This window comes from Gossypium arboreum, chromosome 6, assembly GCF_025698485.1.
Source record: "Gossypium arboreum isolate Shixiya-1 chromosome 6, ASM2569848v2, whole genome shotgun sequence".
NCBI classification, from domain to species: Eukaryota; Viridiplantae; Streptophyta; class Magnoliopsida; order Malvales; family Malvaceae; genus Gossypium; species Gossypium arboreum.
Window position 1 is genome coordinate 132,647,665 of NC_069075.1, and position 24,682 is coordinate 132,672,346.

Sequence of the window (24,682 nt, forward strand, 5' to 3'; positions counted from 1 at the left end):
TTTGTTGGATTTTGAAATTATTATGTCTTGAATTTGTTACATATTGAATTTATTATGTTTTAAGCTTGTTGGATATTGAAATGATTGACAATGACAATTATTAATGTAGAATAGGTAAGGGCAACAAAGAAGGGACCTCCAAGCAATTCAGGTGGACAAACCGATGGAACATCTTTTTCTTGAAATTCTAGTAGAGGAGGCCCAGAAAGGAAATAAGCCTTCTAAATCTTTCAAAGCAGTTTCTATTAATCGAGTTACCGAAGCTATTTCAGAAAGATTTCAAGTCTAATGCGATGCGAAGCATGTGGAAAATCATTTGAGGACTATAAAAAACCAGTGGCAGGATTATATGCACAATTCGGGGTGAAAGTGGTTTTGGATGGGATGATAACATGAAAATGATCACATGTGATAGAGCAACATATGATGTAGCAGTGATGGTAATATATGTATATATATATGTTAAGTATATTTCAATTGTTTTTTTACTTGTTATTCTAATTGTTTATAATATCTAACAGGCACACAAGAAGTATGAACCATTTTTGAATAAAAATATTGATCATTATGATGAAATGGCTTTGTTGGTTGGCAAAGATATGGCAACAGGGAGTTTTGCCAGAACATTTGCTGACATAGATTTGGATGATGATAACCAAGATTCAGTGCATATAGACTGGGACAATGAAGAGACTAAAGAGGTAAGAACAAAAGTATCTTCATCTGGCACATCCAAACGTAAAAGAAAAAATGCTCAAGAAAGTGTCGTTGATGAACAAATTAAATTTGTGGGTGAACAACTTGGCAAAATTGCTAATGCTTTGGAACAATTTATTGCGGATAAGACACCACATCTTTACGAAGAAGTGATGTTGATGGAGGTAGAAGAATTTGATGATGTCTTCCTGTGTTCTGTGTTTGATTATTTAGTGAGTCATGAATCCGAGACTAAAGCTTTTTTAGTTAAAACTAAGAAGCATAGAAAAATTTAGCTTCAAAAATTTTCTCAAGGTTGAAGATATTGATACTTTTAATGTGGTGAAATATTAGTTATGCAGTTGCACAATGTTGTTGTTATTATGTGGTGTACTACTAATTATGTATTTGGATAATATTATTATTTTCTAGTATTAATTGTGGTTTGGAAGCTAATTTATAATTATTCAATCCTTGTTTTTATTTTTTATAACACAATTACAAATAATTTATTTGACTTTGGTTGTTTTCAATTTATAACGGTTAATATTCTAGCTTAATAATTGAGTATTATTATATATTTAATTTGATTTATTTATTTATAAATAAATCATTGCAATATATGTAAAATAATTTAAAATATAAATTTATTAATATATATATAAATTTATTAATATATGTAAAACAACTTTTAGGAAAATATTTTCAGGAAATCTGCCAAACAACAGAAAATATTTTTCACAGATTCATCCAAACACCAAAAAAAGTAAACAATTTTTAGAAAAGTAAATCATTTTCCAGAAATTATTTTCCGGAAAACATTTTACTGGCAAATAAACGGAGCCTTAATTATAAATCATTTGAACCCTAATTGATCTATCCCTCCACTAGCTCGTTGAAACCAGAAATGAATTGCATGTTGAATCAAATGAACAGAAATGAATAGAAATGATAAAGTTAGCGAAACGAGCTACAGTCAGAAATAAATTTTTTTTCTCACTAAGTATGAAAATGACCTAAGGATTAAAATAATTTTTTTGAATTAATATTTAATTAATTGAAGTTCAAAACTGAAATTAAATTAATTAATCATTATAAATCCATTGAATGTAGAAATTAAATAGATTTTCTCATAGATTCTTTTATGATAATGTTGTCATGATTTTAACGGAATTAGAATCGGGTTGAAAAAATTATTTAATTAAAAATTTAATTTAATAAATAATATTTATTTGGAGAGAATAACAGAGAAGGTTGTTTGGTTAAAAGCCAAAAAAGTTCAAGATCCGTTTCACTTAAAACACATTTATTATTTCGAGAAAAAGTTTATTACTATAACACAAATTAACTCGGTTTTCAAAATTTCTATTTTTCTATTGTGTAAAAACCATTATTGAACCGGATTTTTATACCTATTTAAATTCCATTTAAAAATTTTTGATTTTTCTCTATACTAAATACCATTTTCAAATCGAATTTTTATGCTTATTTAAATCTCATTTCACACTTGAAAAGGAATCTCCTTACTCACCAATAATAATAATAATAATAATAATAATAATAATAATAATGATGATGATAATATGCAAAATTGTCGCTAAAGTGGAAATTGAAATTTGCCATCATACTTCACATTTACTAGTATTTGTCATTATACTTATAAGATAAAAGATAAATTTACCACTTTAGTTTAACTTTATATTGAATTTTGTTGTTTTATTTTTATTTGATTGAATTTTGTAACTAAAATTACATTTTTTTATTTGCCATTGTTTTTTATGATATATGTAGCTTTATTTTTAAAGTTATTATTTCATTAAATAGAAATTCTAGTTTTTAATATTTATAAGTTAAATTACTGTTAACTATTAAAATAAAATATTTGAAGGAATTTTTATTATTAAATTATGTTTTTAAATTATCAAAATTAATATTGAGCCGGTAAATTTTAATTAAATAATTAAAGTTGGTGAAAATTTTAGAAAATTCAAATTATAGTAGTAAAATTTAATCACATAAAATTTAATGATAAATTTACTCATATTTTCAAAATATAATAACAAATATCAATAAAATAAAATATAATGACAAATTTCCATATATTATAGTAAATTTCCACTCTAAACCAAATAATAATAATTGCTCTTATTCAAAAAATAATAATAATAACTACTCATTACGATAATGAGAAGCTGAATGTGCTGCCTGTAACGCATAAGACAAGACCAATATATTTTTGTCTGAAAACCTTTCCTATTCTAGGAAGCAAGCATTCATCTTGCAAGAATCTCCTCCCTATTGCAATTCTTTCCTTAAATGGATGGTTTTTCCCTACTTTTGGAAAAAAAATAAAGAAAATAATTCGTTACTCCTGATCTGAGAGATATATGCTCCCATGCATGATGTGATAACAACTATTGCATGCCTCAACTGATCTTGGAACAATATAAACACCAGCTCTAGTCAATGCCAATGCTGCCTTTCTTCTTGCATTTTTTTCAGTAAATTCTATCATTCTTTTCACCATTTCATAAGCTTCTCATGGAAGAAAATCAAAGGCAACTTGTCTCCGATGCTATTGACTACAAGGGAAACCCTGCCGACAGAACCGCCTCTGGTGGTTGGGTGACAGCAACTCTTATTCTGGGTGAATTTCTTCACTAGTTCTCTACGTACTCTATAATCAAACTACTTTCATTTTCCAGATTTATGCATGCAGTGGTTTTGTATGTGTTACTACGGATATGCTGTAAATTTCATGTTTTGGTCGCCATTTGATCTTTTGACATTGATGATATATTTCATTTTCTGAGCACTCCAATGACTTCATTTCCACACATGAGAATTAACTGTCATTGCTATGATTACTCTTTTTTGGAGTTGAGTTATCTGAGAGACTTTCAACAATGGCAATTGTGTTGAACCTGGTAACATATTTAGTTGGCACAATGCATCTGTCTAGTTCTACTTCTTCAAATATCAGTACAAACCTTGGGGGCACATCATATATGCTATGCTTGCTTGGAGGGATTCTTGCAGATACTTTCTTAACTCGATATCGAACCATAGCCATTTTTGCTGTGGTTAATGCAATGGTAAGCAATTAAAGCATCTCGCTTTCTTTTTTTCCCGGAGTTCTATTCTTTTACTTGATAGCGCTTACAACCTCGGCTATATGATGAACTAGGGTACTTGCTTGTTAGCAGTCTCAACAGGGCTGCCGAAGCTGCGTCCACCGCCTTGTAACCCTGCTCAATCCAATGAGTGTGTAGAGGCCAACAGCCTGCAAATGGGTGTCTATACTTTTGCTCTGTACTTACACGGAATAGGACTTGGTGGGATTAAGTCAAGCGTTTCTGGATTCGGAACAGACCAATTTGATAAGAATGATGAGAAGGAAAACCTGCAAATGGCGACCTTCTTCAACGTTTTCTACTTGATTATCAACATAGGGACCCTGCTAGCTGTTACTGTTCTGGTTTATATACAAGACAAGGTAGGTCGAAGCTGGGGTACGTTATTTGCTCCGGTTTTATGTCCTAGCGTCTCAAGGAATTGTTCGGTTGATGTGCCCGTATACTTTCAAACAAAATGGAGTAGCTGAACGCAAACATCGTCACATTGTAGAAGTGGGCATCCAAGCAAATTTTTCATGGAGTACTGGGGGTATGCGTTTTTGCTGTGCGGTTCATCTTATAAATCGCCTTCCCACTCCTGTTCTACAAGGACAATCTCCCTTTAAGGCCCTATATGGTTAGGATCCTACCTATGACCACTTAGGGGTTTTTGAATGTTGTTGTTATCCTTAATTACGACCGTTTGCGACACATAAATTGGAGTTTCGATCACAACCTTCCACCTTTCTGGGCTACAGCACTCAACATAAGGGATATCAATGTCTTCTACCAAATGCTAAGATAGTTATTTCAAGACATGTAGTGTTTGATGAGACTAAGTTTTTGTCCTCTAAAGTTGACTGCAAAGGTCCGGCTTTGGAATCTAGTGTGACTATCTCAACAACTGTTCCTCTAGTTCAGGAAGTTTCCTCTCGCTCTGTGGCACCCTCTACAAGATCACCGGCTCTGTCATCTCCGTTAGGATCATCTCTGGCTGGTCTTCATGGTGCACATGAGCCTAGTCCTCTGACTGGTGATACTGTCGGATGGTCTCCGGCTAGTTTTAATGGTGCACTGAGCCTAGTCCTCTGACTGGTGATACTGTTGAGTCCACACGGTTTATGGAAGATGCTCCCTCGGCGTCTCGTGTTCCGAACCACATACTAGCTGGAACCAACACTCATCCCATGGTGACTCGTGCTAAGGCAGGTATTTTCAAGCCTAAATCTATGTCCGTTGAAGTCATGGAACCATCCACAATTGTGGAAGCATTTTCTACTGCTGAGTGGCGAGCTGCTGCCCAAGCAGAGTATGACGCACTTATTCGGAACTCCATTTGGGAACTGGTTCCTCTACCACCAGATCGCAAGGTCATTGGATGCAAATGGCTGTTCAAGAGTAAGAGAAATCTTGACGGTACCATTGCCAGGCGAAAAGCCAGATTGGTAGCCAAAGGGTGCTCCCAGGTTCCTGGGTGTGACTTTAAGGAAAGCTTCGGATGACGGCGCGGACTCAACAAGGTTCGCATGAATAGAGATCTCCTGGATCGTGCGGTGATGTCGACTTTCGCACTCCACGAGGGCATTGACAACGCGTTGGAGGGAGATAGGGCCGATCGACATGTAGGCGGAGGAGACGACGGCCTCGAACTCCGACGACAGTCTGGCAAATATTATCTCCAGTTTCTCTTCGTCTGAGATCCGCGACCCTGAAATCTCAAAAAGGGCACAGAGAGTCTTAACCCGAGCAACGTAAGTTTTGATAATCATATTACCTTTCTTTAACGAATGTAGCTCATGACGGAGGCGCGACTGTTTGGCAGCGGTGTCAGCCGCAAAAAGATCCGTTGCCGTGGTCCAGATGTCGCACGCCGATCTAGCTTCTGTGAATGAGGACAAGAGTGGCGCACTAATTGTGGAAAGATGCCACGAAGTTAAAAGCCAGTCCTATTGTTTGAAGACTGGAGCCAATGGATTCAGAGCTAAAGATCCATCAAAAGTTTGGATTAACCGAGGCGGTGGAGGTAATGTGCCGTCAAGGAACCCGAGGAGTTCATATCCATCAAGAACTAACCTTACTTGTTGTTGCCATTGCATGTAGGTTTCATCGGCAAGCTTGACAATGTCATGACACGGAAATGAGTTGACTACACGATTACCATTGAAGACAGCAATACTTGGCTCAACCGAGGTGGAATCAGCAGAATTCGTGGTGGCCATGGATCCCAAGATTAACCGGCGAAAGATACCATATTAGAAACTAGGTAAGAATATTGAAATAGATGACTAAAGAATAAGAGGTTGATAGAGAAGATGATGAACTTGTAACCTCATATTGATTTCTATTGTTGAATCTTGAAAACTAGCTTGACTACATTCAGATTAGTAATCTATTTTTATAGGCATTTTACCAACTGCTCCTAACTACTCTTAGCTGTATTAACAGCTTATTAACTGACTAACAGCCTAGCTAAGTGATCCTTAACACAGCAGCATCTTTCAATGTTTTCATGATTGGATCTATAATGCTCACTCTTGCGATCCATAACCGCCTGATTATGCCACTCTTCAGGAAAACAAGATACTCTCATGGTACTGATGATCTGTTGATTGTGAACATGTTTGCTTTGTGTATTACTTTATCACCATCCTGTTTTTGGTTGTTCATATAAACTCTTTTCAGGTTTGAAAAGTTTGCAAAAAATCTGGTTAGGCCTCTTGTTCTCAATTATAGCTATGGTGGGTGCAGCATTGGCAGAAAGGAAAAGGTTGTCAGTCGCTAAAACCAGCAGCAGAACCACTGCCTTAATCCTACCGGTGAGCGGCTTCTTGTTGCTTCCACAATTCATCTTGGTCGGGATTGGAGATGCATTTATCTATGCAGGACAGCTCGATTTCTTCATAACAAAGTCACCTAGAGGGATGAAAGCAATAGGTACTGGCCTTTTCCTCGCAACCATCTCTCTTGGTTTGTTTTTAAGCACCATACTCGTTGAAATAGTGAGGGAAGTTCCTGGAACGAATGACGGTCATTATTGGCTGGCTCATAGGATCAATGATGGCAGACTCGACTTATTTTACGGACTTTTAGCTGTTTTAAGCCTCATCAACTTGGGGTTATTTCTTCTATGCGCCAAATGTATATGCCAAATCCTTAAAGAAGAAACTTCATACCATAGCTAGCATAGCATAGCAATTTCTTGTTCTTCCCAAGTTTCAAAATCAAATGCTATTATTGATGGATTCCATAATAACAACAACAATAACATTAAAACAAAGATCAAAATATGTAACATAACTTTGCAAAAAACTGGCCCTTCAATGATAAAATATTTTAGAAACAAGGGGCTGGTTGAACTACTCCAATAGCTGCACCATGGGCATTAATGCAACTCGACCTAACATTCTTCCCAGTTATGGAAGACTTAAGCATTATAGATTGCAGTAACAGTCCAGTACATGAAACTGAACGACTGCAGTTCAATGTAATGGCGACTTCAGTGCTTGATGTTCCCCATAGATTTCTGTAAACCACGTCCCTTATCTGAACTCCAGTTTCCTACATAAAATTGTTTTTTTTTTGGTGAACTTTCAGCTTTAATTTTTTTTGAAAATGACCCAAGGGCTCGTTCTGAGTTACCAGTTCCTTGCAAGCTCCCCTAACATTGCAGTAATTTTGATCTATGATTATTGGGTTTTTCACTGAGTTGAAGAATAGGTTCTCAAACATAACTCCTCGAAAATAACCTTTCCCAACCTTTTAAGAATTTGCAGTGAATGTTAGATTGGAAGATAGCAATGTATACATTTTAAGAATCAATATTTACCTGCCATGTCTTGATTCGAGCACCATTTGTGGTTCCTTTGAAGGTAACTGTGTTTACACGAGTGTTCTGCACTTGCACGACATTTCCTGACCTTCCTAAGCTTCCAATGCTGTTTTTTTTTTTTTTAAACAAAGAGAAAAAAGAGAGACAAAAGCATATCACCATCAGTAGTCACAAGTGCTTTGAAAACTACGTTGCCTGCATGAACTCCCGTGACCATATGAAGCCAGTGGATGAATAGGCACCTGGCTTGGAAGTTGAGAAACCTTGGACAAGTACAAACACTCTTGTTCCAAGGTAAAAAAAAAAAAATAGAGAGAGAGCTTTGCATATCATTCAAAGAGGCTTTCCTATGAGTTTATAAGGAAAGCAATACATCAATTAAATGAGTTTTCACCTTATTCCATGTCCAGGTCCACACTTTACATGAGATATATGAATATTAGTAGTGTGATCTCCAATTGAGACACAATCATCTCCTGTTTCATTCACAAGCTCAGGGCTGTGTGTTGCAACTTCATGTAATATAAACCTATATGAAGAGAAAAAATTATACCAGTGCCAATGATACTATTTCTAATGAATATATTGCTTGCTGAAATAATATGAATTCCATCAGTATTGGGGCTGGTTTCCGGAGCTGTTATCTTCACATGGTCGACGATAAAACCATCAGTTCCTCTAATTAGTACATGTGTTTGAGAGCTGTTTATCAGCCGAACCTGGCCGAGACTGCTGGTTTTGCAGGACTCGAATATCATAGCCTGCGGTTCACCAGATACATTAAACAAAACAACAATGGTGATGAGCAGCAAAGGGGAATCGAAAATTCTAATTACAGTTGGTGCCAATGAAGTGCATCCTTCCTGGAGAAGTTGAAAACAAATAAGAAAAATGGAAATAGAAAACAAGGATGAGACAAAGAATTGAAAGAGTATCAGCAAGTAGCAACCAGGTGTGGATGATCCCTGCATGATTGGTTCCACCAACCCCAGCCTCGTCCGTCGATTTCGCCGCTATCCTTGATTTTGAGCCCGGAAACTTTGTAAAACGTTAGCCATTTGGCCTGGTCCAGTCCCTCCCATGTCTTGGGTGAAACCGGTGAAATTATTCTTCCCATTATCTGTTGATAACATCATAAGAATCATGTTGTCTTTTTATTGGAAAAAAACTGGGATCATTTTGCTCATACCAGAAACTTTATCTCTTTAGCTTTGCATGGACTGTTAAAAGTGACTGGATGCAACAAAAACGTTTGGTTTTCTGGGACGAATATAACCCGTACACCATTTTCTATTTCCCTACTGCATACGAAATTCCATGCCTTCAAAAATGCCTGAAAAAAATGAAAATAATAATAATAATATGTTGAACTTTCACTTGAAGCAAAAGCAAGGGAGGAAAATTGAATTAGAATGAACCGAACTTACCTTAGAACTATCAGCAGTGCCATCTCCAACAGCACCAAAATCTGATATATCAACAATCTCTGATTTCATGGCGACCACATTGTAAACAATATTGGAACAATATAAGCACAATATCAGAACAAGAAGGCAAAAGAAGTGACATGCAAATGCAAAGAAACAACTAGGCTTCCTTGTGGTTAATGCTTTTAGGAAGCTATTTGTTCAGTTATTATTATTAAAGATTGAAAACAAAATCTCACCATGGTATTAAATTTCCCTCTGATGAACTAAACTACAATGTAAAGTTGAGTTAATTTTACATTACAAGTGACAGCAGAATTTAAAGAACTTGATTTCTGGCAAGTTTAGGAGACAAACAAGAGACATCAACCTTCATTTGCTGATAAACATAAGCAAAGAATTACATTTATTTACTCCTTAATTTGAGTAATAAATTATGAAAAAGGAAAGAATTGTCAGCAACAAATTAAGGGAATTAAGAATGTGTAAATGCAATGCGGAGAGCGAGAAGTAACGTTTCCAGGTCTAACTTTCTCTATTTTTTTTTCGCTTTCCTTAAAGCAAAAAACAAGAAACTCTTTGCCTTCGAAGTTCCAGAAATCCCAATGGATGGCTGAAAAATTTTATGCCAATTGCTGTGAGGATTATTAATTGATGGTTCTTAAGGAAAAAAATTTGTTGGAATGATGATAAAGAAAAAGAGTTGGAGGTTTAATTTTTTTTTTTTCTGAAATTTGTTATTGTTAGTGTTGTAAACTAGAATTATATATTTTTCTATATGGTTGTATATAACAACTAATGTAACAAATAGGTAAAATGTATAAATAGAAGTTTAATAAAGTTGTCGATTGAATCTTAATTTGAGTGGTATAAATATTTTTGTCGATATAAGATTATGTGAATTTAAGTGCGCTGAAGCTATTATCCTCCTATTTATGGGTTGAGAAAGGATTATAAATATTTTTAAGCATTGTGTCAAAAATAACATATATGATTATAACCTATAATAAAATTATTTAAAAAATCAATTAAAACTTTATTTACTTAAAATCTAGACATATGCAAAATGTATAATTCAGTGAAGCTATAGTTTAGATAAAATGGTCCAATGTCACACTAATTATATTGGTGAAAGAAATTAAAATATATAATTATTTAAATAATTTATTTTCCAAATGATAATTATTGATAAAGTAAAATGTGGAATTATTTTGCCCACCTTCAATTGAGTAAAAAAATTATAGCAATAATTTATTTACAATTGATTCTAGGATGATATAAAATTATAGCAAGTGTTTTTTTCTTCTTCTTTTTTAATAGAAACTAGTTGTAGCTCACATATTATTAAAAAAATGAGTAATAAAAGAACAATAAAGTGAACAGATAAAATGAAAAAAACAGTCCTCAACACTTCACTTTCCGAAAAGCTACCACCACGTAACAAAATGTCGCCTACCACCCTCTGTTAAAAACCAATTTTGCAAGGGAAGCCTTAATTAACGATTCCAGGCGTCAACCCAATGGCGGATTGGATCTCTGTCGATCCTCATTAGCAAACTTCTTCAATCGAAAAGGTAAATCATCCCACCAAGTAGTGTTTCTGGGAAAAAATCGGCCTTCCTGAGCAATTTGGTGGGCAAGTTTATATCCTTTTATTGGAATAAACTTAAATTTACAATTATCAAACGATTTTTCTATTTGTTTCCCCTCAACAATAATTGGTCTAAGGACTGACCTGTCGTCTGTTGTGGCTTTCATTCTTTTGATGACGGATTTTAGGTCTCCTTCAACCTCGAGGCTATGAACTCTCAACGAGACGGCAAGAGCCATCGCCTCCTTGCATGGAATGGCCTCTACAAGAAACGGGTCAGTAATGTTCGAATTTGTTATCACTCCAGCCTTTACTACAATCCCATCTTCCTTTCTCACAACTATACCTGAAACCAAGTGTTTGGTTGCAGAATCGTAAGACGCGTCGAAGTTAACACAAACCCACGACCTCTCTGGGGGTTTCCAAACAGTCAGTTACTGGTCGTCATTCCTAGCTCCAACAGTGTTATGAATTTTAAATTCCTCTTGAAAAGACCTAATCCATGTGACGACCTCGGTAGTATTTTGAGCAACTTTGTCATGAACCAATTTGTTTCTGGGAAACCAAACAGCCCAGATTATAATGTGGTAGCTGACATTCGAACTGTTCATGATTTCGAACCAACTCATAAACCAAGATTTAAAGTCTTCATTGTCTCTCCTCGCAGGTCTATTCAACCCCAAAACATCCCAAATACTCCTGAGACAGTCACGGATAATATGCTCGTTTGTTTCAACACCGACCTTGCATCTCGGGAAAATAGTTATGTTCCTGAGCCTTTTAATCTGCAAATTATGATAGCTAGGAATATTGTTGTTAAAAAATCTGCAGTTTATAATATTCACTTTTGGGGGAACTGCAGTGTCCAACAAAGCTTTGTAGAAATGTTTGTAGATAGGTCTATTAGCTAGGAATGTTACTTTTAAAGCGAAATCTCTATAATTTTTTGTGACCACTTCGAACTGAGTACTCTCCTGTTGGCTCACCTGACCATGCCATCGTGTCTTCAATCTCAGTTCGAGGAATTAGGATGTTGATGATACGCAAGGCATCAGCATCACAAAAAATCTCTCTAATTAGAGTTACATTCCATTGCTTTGTATCTTGCACAAAGAGATCCTTTACCAGCATAATGTCTTGATTAAGACGAGGAGTACAAACCATATTATGACGTTCTCTAGGTAGTCAATTATTTTCTCAAATTCGAATTCGGCTGCCATTACTAATCTGCCATATTGTCTCGATTTCCAACAGCCCTTTTGCGCTCCAAATACTACGCCAAGGTAATAAAAGGTAATAACCAAATCTAACTTCCATAAAAGTGGTGTTAGGATAATACTTGGCCTGATGAGCTAATAAGGCAATATTGAACCGAGCTAAGCTTCTAAATCCCAAGCCCCCATTTTCCTTAAGGTCACAAAGGGTATCCCAATAACACCAATGAATGCGCCTTTTACCATGTCCTTTTTGTCACCAATATTTTGCAATAATAGCCTCAATATCCTTACAAAGGGAATTAAGTAGCAAGAAACAACCTATGGTATAAGTGGGAATTGTTTGTAAAACGAACTTAATAAAAGTTTCTTTCCCACCTTGTAATAATTGTTGGTTTAGTAAAGACTTAAATGAAATATAGAACTAAAGATGAAATGAAGGGATGATTTAATTGATTAACAAAGCAGCCCTTATATACAAGTTTCAAGTAACATCCTCAACAAGAAATAAATTCAAATTGCTACTAACAAGCTAACAACTCCTCCTCCTACTAACAAGTTAACAAATCCCCCTAAGACTTAGTCTTATTATTTTAAAAATAGCTGCAGCCTTGAGATACTAACATTCTCCTCCTAACTCAAGTGCTGCAGACACCAAATTTATTCTTAAGAAACTCAAAACGACTAACATTAAAAATGTAGTAAAATATCAGTCATCTGATCTCTGAAAACCAGTTTCTTTAATATTCGCCTTCTATAAATTCCTTCTCGACTAGTGTAGCTTCAAAAGTTGCTTTAATTGTTTCCTAGCATGCAATGCCATCTAAATCAAAATTCCATAATTCAAAATCATCACAAGTTGCTCTAGAAAAGTCACGAGAGTGGCCAGAGTGCTTTCCCTTCTTCCAAGATCTTGTGTTGTCACTATACTTGCTATTAATACGATTTATAGTTTGATTAACCAATCTTCTCGTAAATAATAATTCCTTTTTCAATTTTGTATTTTGCATTGAAAGCTTAATCACCTTACAAACTAAATTCTTAAACTCAACAACATCTACATATTCAATTCTTTCGCATATGAAGCTTCTTCAGTTGGCTTTTGATTTTGGAAACATAACCCACTATTCTCTTCTAAAAGTTGCACATTACTCTTGATCTCCTGAGATAGATTCTTTTTCCGTGGCTTCTCAGCATGTTCTTCAGATATTTCATGTGCAAAAGATGATAGTTTATCAGAGAGAGATGTCACTTGCTACTGCAAGAGAGTTACCTTTGCATGCAACTCCCCATTCTCAAAACACTTGATTTGCAGTTGTTCTTGCACGATAGGATTATCTTCTTGACACTTGGATGCCACTTGCTCCTCCTCAAATGGATTCAATGAGAACCTCTTCTTCTGCATCTTGATCCTAAACAATTCATTGCCACTAGAGTCAAGGATCAAACACATTCCCTCTTTGAACATAACCTTGAATCTCTTCTCTACCAATTGCCCTACACTCAACAAGTTTTGATCAATCTCAGGTACAAACAGAACATCTGAAATCAACTTAGTTCCAGCACAACTTTCTATTGCTACTGTGCATCTTCCCTTCACTTCTAGGTATTCTCCATTTCCTATCCTTACTTTCGATTTAAATAACCTGTCAAGATCTTTAAACAGCTTCCTACCATAAGTCATATGGTTGGTACAACTACTATCAACTAACCAACTGTCACATAAAATGCTTGATGAGAAGTAAGAGACGACAAACAAATGGTCCTCTTCTTCTTTAACTACAGCATGTGCTCTACCCTGCTGCTGATTTCTCGGTTCCTTGCAGAACCTCTCAATGTGCCCCATCAAGTTACACCTTCTGCATTTCACATCTGGCCTTTTCCAACACCTGAAATGGGATGATTCTGTTTTCCACAATACTTACATGACAAATACTTATTATAACTTTCAGTACTATTACCTTTTGCAACAGTTTCTGAACCGCTATTACAATCACTATTCTTCCCATTCCACTTCTGTTCCTCTCCTTTTTCGCCTTGTTGCATCTTAGCCTTTAATGCTCTATCTATGCTTCTTTCTATGCTTCCTTCCTACCTCATTAGCCTCCTCTGCTCTTGTGCTTGTAAAGCATTAATCAACTCCACTACTCTCAATTGAGTCAAGTCATTTGTGTTCTCAAAAGAGGCAATAGTTGCTTCATATTTCTCAGGCACGGAGACAAGTATCTTTTGCACCAGTCTAGAATCAGAGAGATCAGCCCTAAGAACTCTTACCTTGTTGGCAATATCTGTAGCACCCCAAACCCGACCCAGACGTTAAGGCCGGATCCGGCATGCCACATCAAAAACGTTAAAAAAAATTCCATTCTAAGTCCAGAAAATCGTACTTGATGTTCAAAAGATTAATTCATTAAGGGTTAAAGTGAATGGAAGCTGTGCACCAGGTAGGAAACCGAAAAAGAGGTGGTGAGTCCATCGGACTGCTTAAGTACCAAGCTCCCTTCAGATCCAATCCTAGACATGCATACTACCATTGCCACACCTTAACGTCATGGATATTTCTAGGAAAACCGATTTGATTAAGTCATTTTTAGGAAAAGTGATTAATTTTGGAAAATACTTTTATTGCGGAAGCTTTGCTTGTTGTCGTGTTATTTTGCAATCAATTGTTGTTTTTGAAAACGCGCCCTAAAGCTATCCAATTTCAACAGTTAAAATAAGTATTACCTATCTTAGTAATACATATTAAAACCATCAAAATAATTAAGTGGCCTTATTACATTTAAAAGCCCAAAACTTCAAACGTAAATAAAAGGATGTCCAGTTCACGGAAGAAAATCAAACTTTCGAGCGGGTGGCCACTCAAATTCCTCACGACTCAAGCCCACTATGGTTGGGGATTTCTGCATGGATGAAAATAAAAGGGTGAGTTTGGGGAAACTCGGTGTGTAAGGAAAACCCATTCAAAGCCCAAGTCACTCAAGCCTATTGGCCTAAGCCCATTCAGTAATAAAGATGCTGGGCGAGCCCTTTTCAGATCACAATAAACCGGGCCTTAGCCCTTATTCAGATAACATGATGGCCCATAGGCCCATTTCAAAATACATGCAACATCAAGAAACATATGCAAGCCCATTTGGGAAGACTACTCAACCCACCAACCACTACACTCCACCCGTACCAGCCATACACTCCATGTGGGAATAGCTCAACCCACCCATTTAACACTCCACATTCTTGACCTTAACTGCTCGATTATCGAAGAATTGAGGCAAAGCCTCCAAGACGTGGACAAGCCACTTTCGAGACTTCCTCGTCAATATCCCAATCTCATGCATCAGATGATAACAACATGGCATGCATAAATAACAACAATCAAACATGCATTTAAGTCAATTTAACCCTAGGGGTATTTGGTAATTTATCTCCTAGGGGTAAAACTGTAAATTTTCCACTTTTAAAGGTATTTCAGTAATTATCTATTTTAGAGTTTTTCATGCATATTCCTACCTTTCACGTACTACAGAATCACGTACCGAGGGTTCTTACCGAATTGGGCCCGTTGGCCCATCATTTCAAATTTTGGCCCATTAAGCCCAAAAATATCGAGGGCACAGAAATCATACACTTTGCAGTCCAAATTTTGCAACTTACCAAAAACATTAATCGATTTACCTCACGAGCATTCGCACACTCGAAAATCTATAAAATACCGATTTTTTGCATTTCGGCTTTTCGGCTTTTGCCGATCTAGACTAAGAAAGAGGGTGTTAGTTACACACAGTTTGCGACGATATGCTGACGAGATCCACACACGAACAGCCTACAATTGGATTACTAACACGTTAATCTAACTATTCAAATACAAACTACATATTAACCCCTTACAATATTCGCCAACCACACCTATGGATCATAGTAAGTTTATAAGAAATCAATAAGCAACTCATTAACAAATTTTTGTTAATGTTTACCACATAATCATAATTTCACTGCAAGCTGTCTTCCTGAGCAACAGTCACTAAATCATTTATAACTGGAGCTACGAAACTCCAAATCAAGTTCCGTTAATTTTCCTGAAAATAGACTCATATATCTTCTATCCATAAAATTTTCAGAATTTTGGTTTAGCCAATCAATACCAGAATTTTCTCAAAGTTTCCCATGTTTCACTGTTTGACTAATCTGACCACCCTTCATTACGAATCAAATTTCTCATTGTACAGAATTCAAAATATGTTCTCGTTTATTTCATTAGAAAGTAGACTCAATAAGCTTTAATTACATAATTTATCCAGCTTCTAATTCATCTCCCACAATTTATGGTGATTTTCCAAAGTCACGTTACTGCTGCTGTCCCAAGCAGATTTATTACCAAATCACTCTTTCATACACCTATCTTGCATGCATGTTATTTAAACATGTATATCACCAATCAATCATCACATATCTATGATTTTACTTAAACATAATCTCCATTTCATCATTTCAAAGCACAACATGTTAGCCGATTTTTCCCTTTAGCATCTATGGCACATGCATGCTCATTTGTTTGGCTCAACTTCACATATCTTCCATTTTTCATCAAAAGAACATGAAACAACAACCATTTCCTTCATTTTAATTCATGACCAAATGCTCACAACACAACTAAAAATCAAAATATACTTCAAGAGTTAAGGTAGAATCAAGAAGAACTCATGAACCTCAAAATAGAAGCAAGGTACCAAGAACTTACCTTCAATTTTCCTCCTCCTAATGACCGAATACTCAAGAGCTTTCTCCTCTCCTTTCTCTTCTCTAACTTTCAGCTATGATGAACAAAGATGGACAAAACTTTGTTCTTTTCACCCCTTTTTCTTTTAATAAAACTTCATATTTCATCCATTTAATTCTTTAATACAAAAGACATGAAATTCTTATCATGAAACATTTACCTAACCCATTATCATGAAACATTTACCTAACCCATTATCATGAAACATTTACCTAACCCATTATCATGGAACATTTACCTAACCTATTATCATGGAACATTTACCTAACCTATTATCATGAAACATTTACCTAACCTATTATCAATTTGTATCAATTTGTACCATAAATTATGGATATCAAGTGTACATTTTGTCTACAACAACATGATGGCTAGCCACTTCATGTAAAATGGGAGGTTTGTCATGCAAATCCTCCTATTTTTGCACTCCTATTTATTTGGTCACTTCAATTTAGCCTATAGCATTTTCAAACATTTTCACATAGGTCCTATTTCATAATTTCACTCACAAATGACAAAATTAAAGCATGAAATTTTGCCAACATTCACATAATTCCCGAAAATTGGGGCGTTACAATATCTATCAGCTTGTTTGAGTATTCTTTGATTGACTCAGACTCCTTCATTTGTAGCCTCTCGAATTTTCTGATCAAGTTCAACACCTTCATGCTCTTGATCCTCTCATCTCCTTGATACTCAGTTTTGAGGTAGTCTCATATTTCCTTCGCTGATCCAAAAGCCATAATTCTATTGAGTATGGCTGGCGAAACCAAAGAATAAAGACAAGACCTTGCCTTAGCCTTCCTGGTGGTTTTTTCCTTGTGTATTTTGATCCGATTCATAGTTGGATTATTAGGAAGTGGAGTCACCTCATAGTCTTCCTCGATAGCTTCCCAATAATCACAACCCTTCATGTATGCTTGCATTCTCACGGCCCATACTTGATAATTCTTTCTATCAAACACAAGTGGGGCTAAGATGGACAGGTTACTCGATCCCGATTCCATTTTCCTAAAAAAAAAACCTCACAAGTGTATCTCTCAAATTTTTTTGCTCAAAACTCTCACAAAACTTTTCTCACAAGTCCCTCAAGAAAAATGGCTCTCGATACCACTGTTGGTTTAGTAAAGACTTAAATGAAATATAGGACTAAAGATGAAATGAAGGGATGATTTAATTGATTAACAAAACAGCCCTTATATACAAGTCCCAAGTAACAACCTTAACAAGAAATAAATTCAAATTGCTACTAACAAGCTAACAACTCATTCTCCTACTAACAAGCTAACAAATCCCCCGAAGACTTAGTCTTATTATTTTAAAAATAGCTGCAGCCTTGAGATACTAACAATAATAAGCGAGTAATCCAATTATTAATCCTTGCATGCAGTTGATTTTTGAGCTTCTAAAACACTAGTTTCAAATCGCATCCCACCATAGTTGGTAAGCTTAGATAGAGTTCAGGATTACACGTTACCCTTACATCCAGAATATTGGTAATATAGCCCTACATAGAATCCCCAGTGTTGTCACTAAAATATATGAGATTTTTCAAAGTTTACCATTTTCTCAAAAGGCATCTCGTACTCGTTGATAATAGCCTTCATCGTATTAGCCCCTAATTCTGTAGCTTCCCCAAAACGGATGTTATCGTCGGCAAACAATAAATGAGATATGTGAGGAGGGCCTCCCTACCATAAACCATAAGTTGGTTTTATCAAATCTCCTAGTCACCCATTCGTAGTAACAGAATACGTAACAGTCGAAACACAATACACGATGAGATCCACCTAATTCTCCACAAACCCCATCGCTCTCATCATATCTACCACAAAATGTCATTCGACTCTGTCATATGTTTTGCTCATATCAAGCTTTAAAGCAAAAGAGCCTTATTCCTAGCCTTCTTTCGTTTTAGTGCATGAAGCATCTCATAAGCTATCAAAACGTTATCAGTAATCATCTGCCTAGGGACGAAAGCAGTTTGTGCTTCATCATAAGCTATGTATTGTTGACATTGTTGACAAAGTTAAGGCTATGAAATCTGTTTGAATCTACGGATGATAATTACTTAAGAAAAACAAAATGTGTAAGTGATGGCTGCAATGGTCATTGAAGATGGCACAACAATAAACACATTAAAAACAGGACACGTGAAATTGTTTACTACAGTTTGGTTTTCCTACATCTATAGAGCTTAGTTGAGTGAGAAAATAAATTATCTTTAATTACAATACAACAAGTGATTTAAGTTGTATCACACTCCACTTTAGCAACCTTACTTTTGTACCTAGAGACCTATATCACTCATGTCTAATTTTTCCCCTGAGAACAAAACTAAGCAATAAACTTGTTTTACACTCTCAATGCCCTCTCAAATACAAATTCCTCAATAAAAAAAATAAATGCCATATAAACTACTACCTTCTACCTTACACAAGCATCTAATATATGAAAGTTTATTCCGATTGATTCAATCTTCAAATACTTGTTAATATATAAAATAGATTTTCAAAATATGAATCCTCAAATAAGAGCCAACAAATTCCACAAAATCATCCAAGTTGTTGCCCAATTAATTTTATTGAAAAGATTACCAACTCTAAAAATAAAAAATTATGTTGCCCATCGCAATGCTAGCAATAATAGATACTACCATTGACACTTCAACAATCACTTCAAAAAGAGTTACTTCAATAATAAAACATCTAACAAAGTTGAACAAGCTTTTCTTTAATCATACCTCCCGCTTATTAGGTTGTTTGCCACTTCAACAATGGAACCTTTCACTTTCCATTTTCCTATCCTGTCTCCATGGTTGGCAACGCCGTCTTCTGTCCCGAAACTCTAGCGGGTGTGGTGGTTGGTTCCTTTGAAATGGAGAATTTGGGTTCCTCCCAAGTTGGTCCGGGCTTTTTGGGTATTGTATTTTGTTGAAGCCTCTCAGGCTGGGCTTCACATTCCACTCATATTGATATCGCTACAAGTTCCATCATTTGGATTATTCATTATTCATGAACCCAAAAGAAATTCCTTTATTCTAGACGTGGCAACTCATCATTGGTAACCAGCACACTCCCTCTCCAAGTCCTTTACTCAATGACTCGAAACCTCACTCTAATTTTCCCCACAACCAGAGATCCGATCTATCAAACTGCACACTTTTCCCGGAAAATCCATTAACCGAGAAAATAACTCATTTCCCATGGCAAACGCATGGAAGCGAGAACACAGCAAAACCCAAAAGCTCCTCTCACCCAAAACCCTTCTTTCCCTCCTCATCCTCATCCTCATCCTCATCTTCTACCTCTGTTTCTCTTTTCTTTCCCCTAAAAACCCCACCTTTATCCCCACAACTGCATCTTATAAGACCCAAATATCTACCCAAAATTTCCCAATCCCTCCTTTTAATTGCCGCAACTCCCCGCAATCTCATCCCATTATTGCCAACCAAGTAGAAAATCTCAAATACCCTTTTATTTACTCCTTGGCTGACTTAGGCTCACTCCCTGACAAGCCTCACAAGAACATCGTCAGACTTCTTAAAGGTAAGCCCTTTCGTCGGCCTGACATCTCTGCCACTGTTCAGGATTTTCTGGAAGGGAAAAACAGGGATGGTTTTTTCGTGGATGTCGGGGCCAATGTCGGGATGGCCAGTTTCGCAGCAGCTGTTATGGGGTTCAGGGTGTTGGCTTTTGAGCCAGTTTTGGAGAATTTGCAAAGGATTTGTGATGGCATTTGGTTTAATAGGATTGAGGAATTGATTACTGTGTTTGAAGCAGCCGCATCTGACCGTAATGTAAATATTACTTTCCATAAGGTACGAGTCTTCTAATTTTATGGGTTTTTGTGGCTGATTTTGATTTGTTATAATCTAGCTCTGAAACTAGTGAGCTTATAAGGTGTTTAAAATGGGAATTTGGTGGCACTGTTGAATTCATAACATCAATGAGTCCAGTAGGCTAGGTGCTTCAGTTGCTTCAATGAATCCAGTTTGACCAATAATACTTGCCTTTTTTAAAATATATTTCGAATCAATGGTTAAATTAATGTCACCTAGATCCAAAAGATGCTCAAATAAAGGAAGCCTTAGTCTGGGGATACTGAGGGAGCCACAATTTCAGTTATGAGACGTAATTGTGCTCTCTGCTTGAAGTTAAACTGGTGTGATATGTATTATGATTTTGCAAGTGCAAACCACTTTACTTGACATCTTGGTAAATTCTGCTTGGAAGAATGAGAGGCTGTAAGTTCTGGGAATTACTTGATAATCTCTGGGTGTTTGCTGTATGGATCATCTGTTGTCGCATCATTTTTGCCATTCAGATTCGGTATTTGTGGTTTCTTTTTTCGTGTAAGGCCATAGTTTTTGTTTATCCTTTCTTATATGTTGCTTCCTTCTGTTACTATATTATTCCCCTTTGTGCTTCTCATGCGAAATCCTTGCATGTTCTCTCCAGTTGGTTGGCCGGCTTGACAACAGTGCCGTTTCTGCTGTTGGTGCAAAGTTGGCATTCAAGTCCAATGAAGAAATAGCAGTTCAAGTGAGATCCATACTTCTCGATGAAGTTATCCCAGAGTCAGAGCCAGTGCTTCTGCTTAAAATTGATGTACAGGGATGGGAATACCATGTATTGAAGGGAGCCAAAAAGTTGTTATCGAGGAAAAAAGGTGAAGCCCCTTATCTAATCTACGAGGAAGATGAACGACTGTTGCAAGCAAGTAACACTACCGCCAAAGAGATACGGGATTTTCTAAGTAGTTTGGGTTATACTCATTGCACCCAGCATGGTACAGATGCTCATTGCACCAAGAATTAATGCAATTAGCACGAATTTTCCATGGATGACAACCTTACTGCAAATCAGTTGTTTTGCATGCCATTTCTCTCGGCTTTCAGACAGTGGAATGCAGTTCATCCCAATACAAATTTCTTCATTTTCTTTTTTTTTTTATGATAGAGAAGTTGAACTGAAGCTGATAAAAGGTTCTATCGTCAACCCACTTTTCTCTTCGCAATTGGCTGGTTAATGGCAGTTTCCTCTTTTGTAATTTCCATTTATAGATCTGTTGTTTGATTAAATTTCTAGTGAACAAATTGAAGCTAAGGTTACAAACCTTGAGTTAGGAAAGAACTGTTTTACTTTTTTTTTTTTTTTTGAACTTCCCACAAAATCTGTTTCATAGTAATTAGAATATATTACAATTGGCCAAATATAATACCTCTACAAACTGCAAAAACATGAGCTATATAATATATACACCCTTGAGTCTTACATCATTTATAGTTGATTGTCTGCAATTGCAAGATTGTACAGATTGTGAATAAATACGTGATAGATCTGATATGAAAACCATGTGCAATCTAGAGACAAAATATTCACTTTGATGCTTCAAATGATGGGTATGACTAGTTTTAACCTGTATAGCAAGAGTTAAAGACATACGTGTAAAGATCATTACAAAATTTGCTTCTTGGACTTGGGAAAATGTCATACCTTATGCTCTTGAAGTTTAATATCTGAATATCTCCCCATCATGTAACTCCAAGTCTTCAGGATTATTTCGGGCCGCTAGTTTTTGAAGGACCAGCTCTTTCTACCATTACATCGTAGAGTTGCTTTCCGTTCTATTTGCAACAGAATTTAATAGAAGGATCAAAATCAAGTATTTCACTAAACACTTGGGTATTTTGTGCCTGAAGTTTCATGAACCAAGTAGAAATAAACAGCTATAAGATTCGATTAACTGTCCGATATCCTTTACCTTTTGTGTTTTTTGTCAAAACCAAATACAGTAGCAATCTAGGAGGGGACTAGACAACCATGGAGTTACAAGCAAAAAGATAGAAAACAATCTAAAATTTTACTTACAAAAATGACTGGGAAAAAGTGAACTTGTCCTTCAGGCTTTGTCTGTGTCTCCTTAAAATACACCAGAATTGGGAAACTTGGCCACCAAAGTTCCCAATTCACAAAAGTTGAGTACCTATGGTAAAATAGATCAGTAAGTGGCTGCTTACTCTTTCAAATTTTGGATAGAAGTTCAAAAGACTACTTACTTCCAACGGTTCTTTCCGCCCACGAAGACATTTTCACCTGAATCCTCAAGCTGCTCTCCTACTTTTACCTCCTAAAACCAGAAACGTTGTCAGTCATGTATGTGCACGTGAAGAATTCTAGCCATATCCACAAGGATGAAGAAAGTTGTAATATTCCAAAATTCGATATCTACAATGCTGTTTAAGTTCAGAAATGAACTTTACGAACATCCTCATGCAAACTGACTCAAAATGATGTTTCTGCACATAATTGTTAGCCATGAACGATCATGCAAACACCTTGCTTTAAGAAATAGCAAAGTTGAGACAAGAATGGACTAACCAGAGCCTCGTCGTCAAAGACAAATCTCACTCTGGTAGTCTGGAAGAAGAACAAACTGTCAGCTGCTTTGAGCTAAAATATTGAATTGTAAAACAAACCAAACTGCATTATAGAAATATAATCTAAAATAAAGTGAATCTATAAATCGGATATTTGTGGATCTCATCAGAATGGTATCTTGAAAACTGCTTTGTATATAATAAAGGGATCAAAGCTGTTCAGATGGTGGCAATTTGGATTCTTCTCAATGATATAATCTATTTCCTGGGATTGATACCTGGAACAACAGGAGCAACCCAAGTAAACCAACAGGTGCAGCTGGTAATAGGTTGTCAGTATAAACCAATCCACCGGCTAGACCTGTTTCAAAAAACAAATTTTTGGGGAATATAATTTAGAAAGATGGGAAGACAATTTGCATGATAACCGCAGACAATGCCTATCCATTCAATTTTATAAAGATCAAGATCAATCAAAAGACTGTTATATGGATAGTCTATAATAGCATAATACACTCAGCATGCACGTTCTAAAGAAGCAAACACCGACGTAGGCAGCGATAAACAATTGCTCGCAATCTAGCGCAAAACCCATACGCAACTAAAAATGCAACCTTGCTCACAGACCAAAATGCAGTTTGGATCATATATAGTTAGAAAGGTCCCAATCTCCAGACAATAAACAACTAATTATTGAAGAACTATTATGGCCCTAGTGTTGATCGAGTATATTCATCTACAAACAAAACAGGCAAACTTGCATAAACAAGTTAGGTTCATATGAATATCATTCAAGACCATCCAAGATACCAAAAGAAAAAAAAAAGGATGTGTCAGAGTATGGAAAATACAGAGAACCCACCAAGTAGGACAAAGGGTATGCGATAATCTGGGTCAGGAACCACAGTTTCTTTCTTTTGGACCTTCCTTCCTAGCTGCCAAGCATCAAAGTAGCAATCTCAAACCATGAATTACAACTAATTAAACCCCAACTATAACCCAAAATCAGTTCAATCACAATTCATACTTCCTGCCACCAACCTGGATATTTAAGAATTTAAGCATTCAAGGTGGGAAATAAATGTTAAAGAAACAAGCAAAAAATATATATATCAAAGTTCATTCAACAAGACAAACCACAGATGCAACAACAAGTCTGCCTCCACGAGGACTATTGGATTCTCTTCTTAAAAAACTTTGCTTATATCCTACTTTGCCATGGAATGAGCTCCTCATTTGTCCCAAAAAACCATTCATTTCATTTCCTGTTTGAAATAAGCATGTAATTAATTCTTTACTATTTTATCTCTCCTCAATGAAAAGATAAATATACGCTCCACATTTCACTATCCACAGCCACAATTTTTTTTCCCACAAATTTCTTTTATGTATAAACTATTGAATTCTATACTTGGATTCAGAAAGGGCTTACTTTGGGAAGGTAGAAATGGAGCAGCAGTCAACAGGAATCCACTAGCCATTTTCTGCTTTGTGCTCTGCTCACTGTATTTGCCCAAAGAAATTGTTTTTTGTTTGTCTGGGTTTTCGAGAAGAAAAAGGAAGAAAAAAAAAATTTAACTGATGGTTCGCTTGTTTTTAGACTAAATTGACCCCATTGCCCCTTATTGCCGATTAGCAATGGACATAATG

At 36.1% G+C, this 24,682-nt stretch overlaps 6 protein-coding genes across 9 annotated transcripts; 4 read left to right on the forward strand and 2 right to left on the reverse strand.

The window, feature by feature from the left end:
- The first annotated feature begins 575 nt into the window (after positions 1-575).
- LOC128293835 (protein NRT1/ PTR FAMILY 6.2-like) lies at positions 576-3,942 on the forward strand. Its single transcript, XM_053029384.1, has 4 exons — positions 576-701; positions 3,232-3,343; positions 3,577-3,791; positions 3,853-3,942. The coding sequence occupies exons 1-4, from the start codon at positions 576-578 to the stop codon at positions 3,940-3,942; spliced, it is 543 nt and encodes a 180-aa protein (XP_052885344.1).
- Positions 3,943-4,251: 309 nt separating this feature from the next.
- Positions 4,252-7,003, forward strand: LOC108484848 (protein NRT1/ PTR FAMILY 6.2-like). 2 transcript variants are annotated; one of them, XR_008284319.1, is made up of 3 exons: positions 4,252-5,563; positions 5,635-5,835; positions 5,913-6,225. XR_008284319.1 is itself a non-coding variant. In XM_053029929.1 (3 exons), the coding sequence occupies exons 2-3, from the start codon at positions 6,322-6,324 to the stop codon at positions 6,992-6,994; spliced, it is 582 nt and encodes a 193-aa protein (XP_052885889.1). In that variant the 5' UTR covers positions 4,252-5,563; positions 5,913-6,321; the 3' UTR covers positions 6,995-7,003. The 2 variants fall into 2 exon arrangements, 1 of the variants encoding a protein (XP_052885889.1); XM_053029929.1 differs by lacking the exon at positions 5,635-5,835 and adding an exon at positions 6,495-7,003 and having other exon boundaries at positions 5,913-6,403.
- Positions 7,004-10,428: 3,425 nt separating this feature from the next.
- LOC108485845 (uncharacterized) lies at positions 10,429-11,824 on the forward strand. Of its 3 annotated transcripts, none has more exons than XR_001871368.2 (4): positions 10,429-10,642; positions 10,848-10,934; positions 11,030-11,246; positions 11,327-11,614. XR_001871368.2 is itself a non-coding variant. In XM_017789692.2 (3 exons), the coding sequence occupies exons 2-3, from the start codon at positions 10,915-10,917 to the stop codon at positions 11,568-11,570; spliced, it is 561 nt and encodes a 186-aa protein (XP_017645181.1). In that variant the 5' UTR covers positions 10,429-10,642; positions 10,848-10,914; the 3' UTR covers positions 11,571-11,824. The 3 variants fall into 3 exon arrangements, 1 of the variants encoding a protein (XP_017645181.1); XR_008284407.1 differs by having other exon boundaries at positions 11,030-11,175; XM_017789692.2 differs by having other exon boundaries at positions 11,030-11,824.
- A 480-nt stretch (positions 11,825-12,304) lies between these two features.
- LOC128294171 (uncharacterized) lies at positions 12,305-16,786 on the reverse strand. Its single transcript, XM_053030168.1, has 2 exons — positions 16,612-16,786; positions 12,305-15,696 (listed from the first exon to the last, which is right to left on the reverse strand). The coding sequence occupies exon 2, from the start codon at positions 13,717-13,719 to the stop codon at positions 13,129-13,131; it is 591 nt and encodes a 196-aa protein (XP_052886128.1). The 5' UTR covers positions 13,720-15,696; positions 16,612-16,786; the 3' UTR covers positions 12,305-13,128.
- A 2,858-nt stretch (positions 16,787-19,644) lies between these two features.
- LOC108486294 (uncharacterized) lies at positions 19,645-21,785 on the forward strand. Its single transcript, XM_017790266.2, has 2 exons — positions 19,645-20,470; positions 21,111-21,785. The coding sequence occupies exons 1-2, from the start codon at positions 19,856-19,858 to the stop codon at positions 21,468-21,470; spliced, it is 975 nt and encodes a 324-aa protein (XP_017645755.1). The 5' UTR covers positions 19,645-19,855; the 3' UTR covers positions 21,471-21,785.
- A 98-nt stretch (positions 21,786-21,883) lies between these two features.
- LOC108486295 (uncharacterized) lies at positions 21,884-24,652 on the reverse strand. Its single transcript, XM_017790267.2, has 9 exons — positions 24,465-24,652; positions 24,170-24,297; positions 23,895-23,967; positions 23,311-23,393; positions 23,034-23,072; positions 22,712-22,782; positions 22,524-22,638; positions 22,149-22,279; positions 21,884-22,071 (listed from the first exon to the last, which is right to left on the reverse strand). The coding sequence occupies exons 1-8, from the start codon at positions 24,511-24,513 to the stop codon at positions 22,211-22,213; spliced, it is 627 nt and encodes a 208-aa protein (XP_017645756.1). The 5' UTR covers positions 24,514-24,652; the 3' UTR covers positions 21,884-22,071; positions 22,149-22,210.
- Positions 24,653-24,682: the final 30 nt, after the last annotated feature.

What these genes read in the sequence shown, in the direction of transcription:
- LOC128293835 (XM_053029384.1), top strand. Translation starts at nt 576, where the DNA reads ATGGCTTTGTTGGTTGGCAAAGATATGGCAACAGGGAGTTTTGCCAGA. An exon ending in ACAATGAAGAGACTAAAGAG is followed by an intron (nt 702 to 3,231) that starts GTAAGAACAAAA and finishes CCATTTCATAAG; the next exon opens with CTTCTCATGGAAGAAAATCA. An exon ending in TTGCTGTGGTTAATGCAATG is followed by an intron (nt 3,792 to 3,852) that starts GTAAGCAATTAA and finishes TTTACTTGATAG; the next exon opens with CGCTTACAACCTCGGCTATA.
- LOC108486294 (XM_017790266.2), top strand. Translation starts at nt 19,856, where the DNA reads ATGGCAAACGCATGGAAGCGAGAACACAGCAAAACCCAAAAGCTCCTC. An exon ending in TAAATATTACTTTCCATAAG is followed by an intron (nt 20,471 to 21,110) that starts GTACGAGTCTTC and finishes TGTTCTCTCCAG; the next exon opens with TTGGTTGGCCGGCTTGACAA.
- LOC108486295 (XM_017790267.2), bottom strand. Translation starts at nt 24,513, where the DNA reads ATGGCTAGTGGATTCCTGTTGACTGCTGCTCCATTTCTACCTTCCCAA. An exon ending in CATACCCTTTGTCCTACTTG is followed by an intron (nt 23,394 to 23,894) that starts GTGGGTTCTCTG and finishes TTTTTGAAACAG; the next exon opens with GTCTAGCCGGTGGATTGGTT. An exon ending in GGCGGAAAGAACCGTTGGAA is followed by an intron (nt 22,639 to 22,711) that starts GTAAGTAGTCTT and finishes ATTTTACCATAG; the next exon opens with GTACTCAACTTTTGTGAATT.
- LOC128294171 (XM_053030168.1), bottom strand. Translation starts at nt 13,719, where the DNA reads ATGGGGCACATTGAGAGGTTCTGCAAGGAACCGAGAAATCAGCAGCAG.
- LOC108484848 (XM_053029929.1), top strand. Translation starts at nt 6,322, where the DNA reads ATGATTGGATCTATAATGCTCACTCTTGCGATCCATAACCGCCTGATT. An exon ending in GAAAACAAGATACTCTCATG is followed by an intron (nt 6,404 to 6,494) that starts GTACTGATGATC and finishes AACTCTTTTCAG; the next exon opens with GTTTGAAAAGTTTGCAAAAA.
- LOC108485845 (XM_017789692.2), top strand. Translation starts at nt 10,915, where the DNA reads ATGGCCTCTACAAGAAACGG. An exon ending in ATGGCCTCTACAAGAAACGG is followed by an intron (nt 10,935 to 11,029) that starts GTCAGTAATGTT and finishes GTTTGGTTGCAG; the next exon opens with AATCGTAAGACGCGTCGAAG.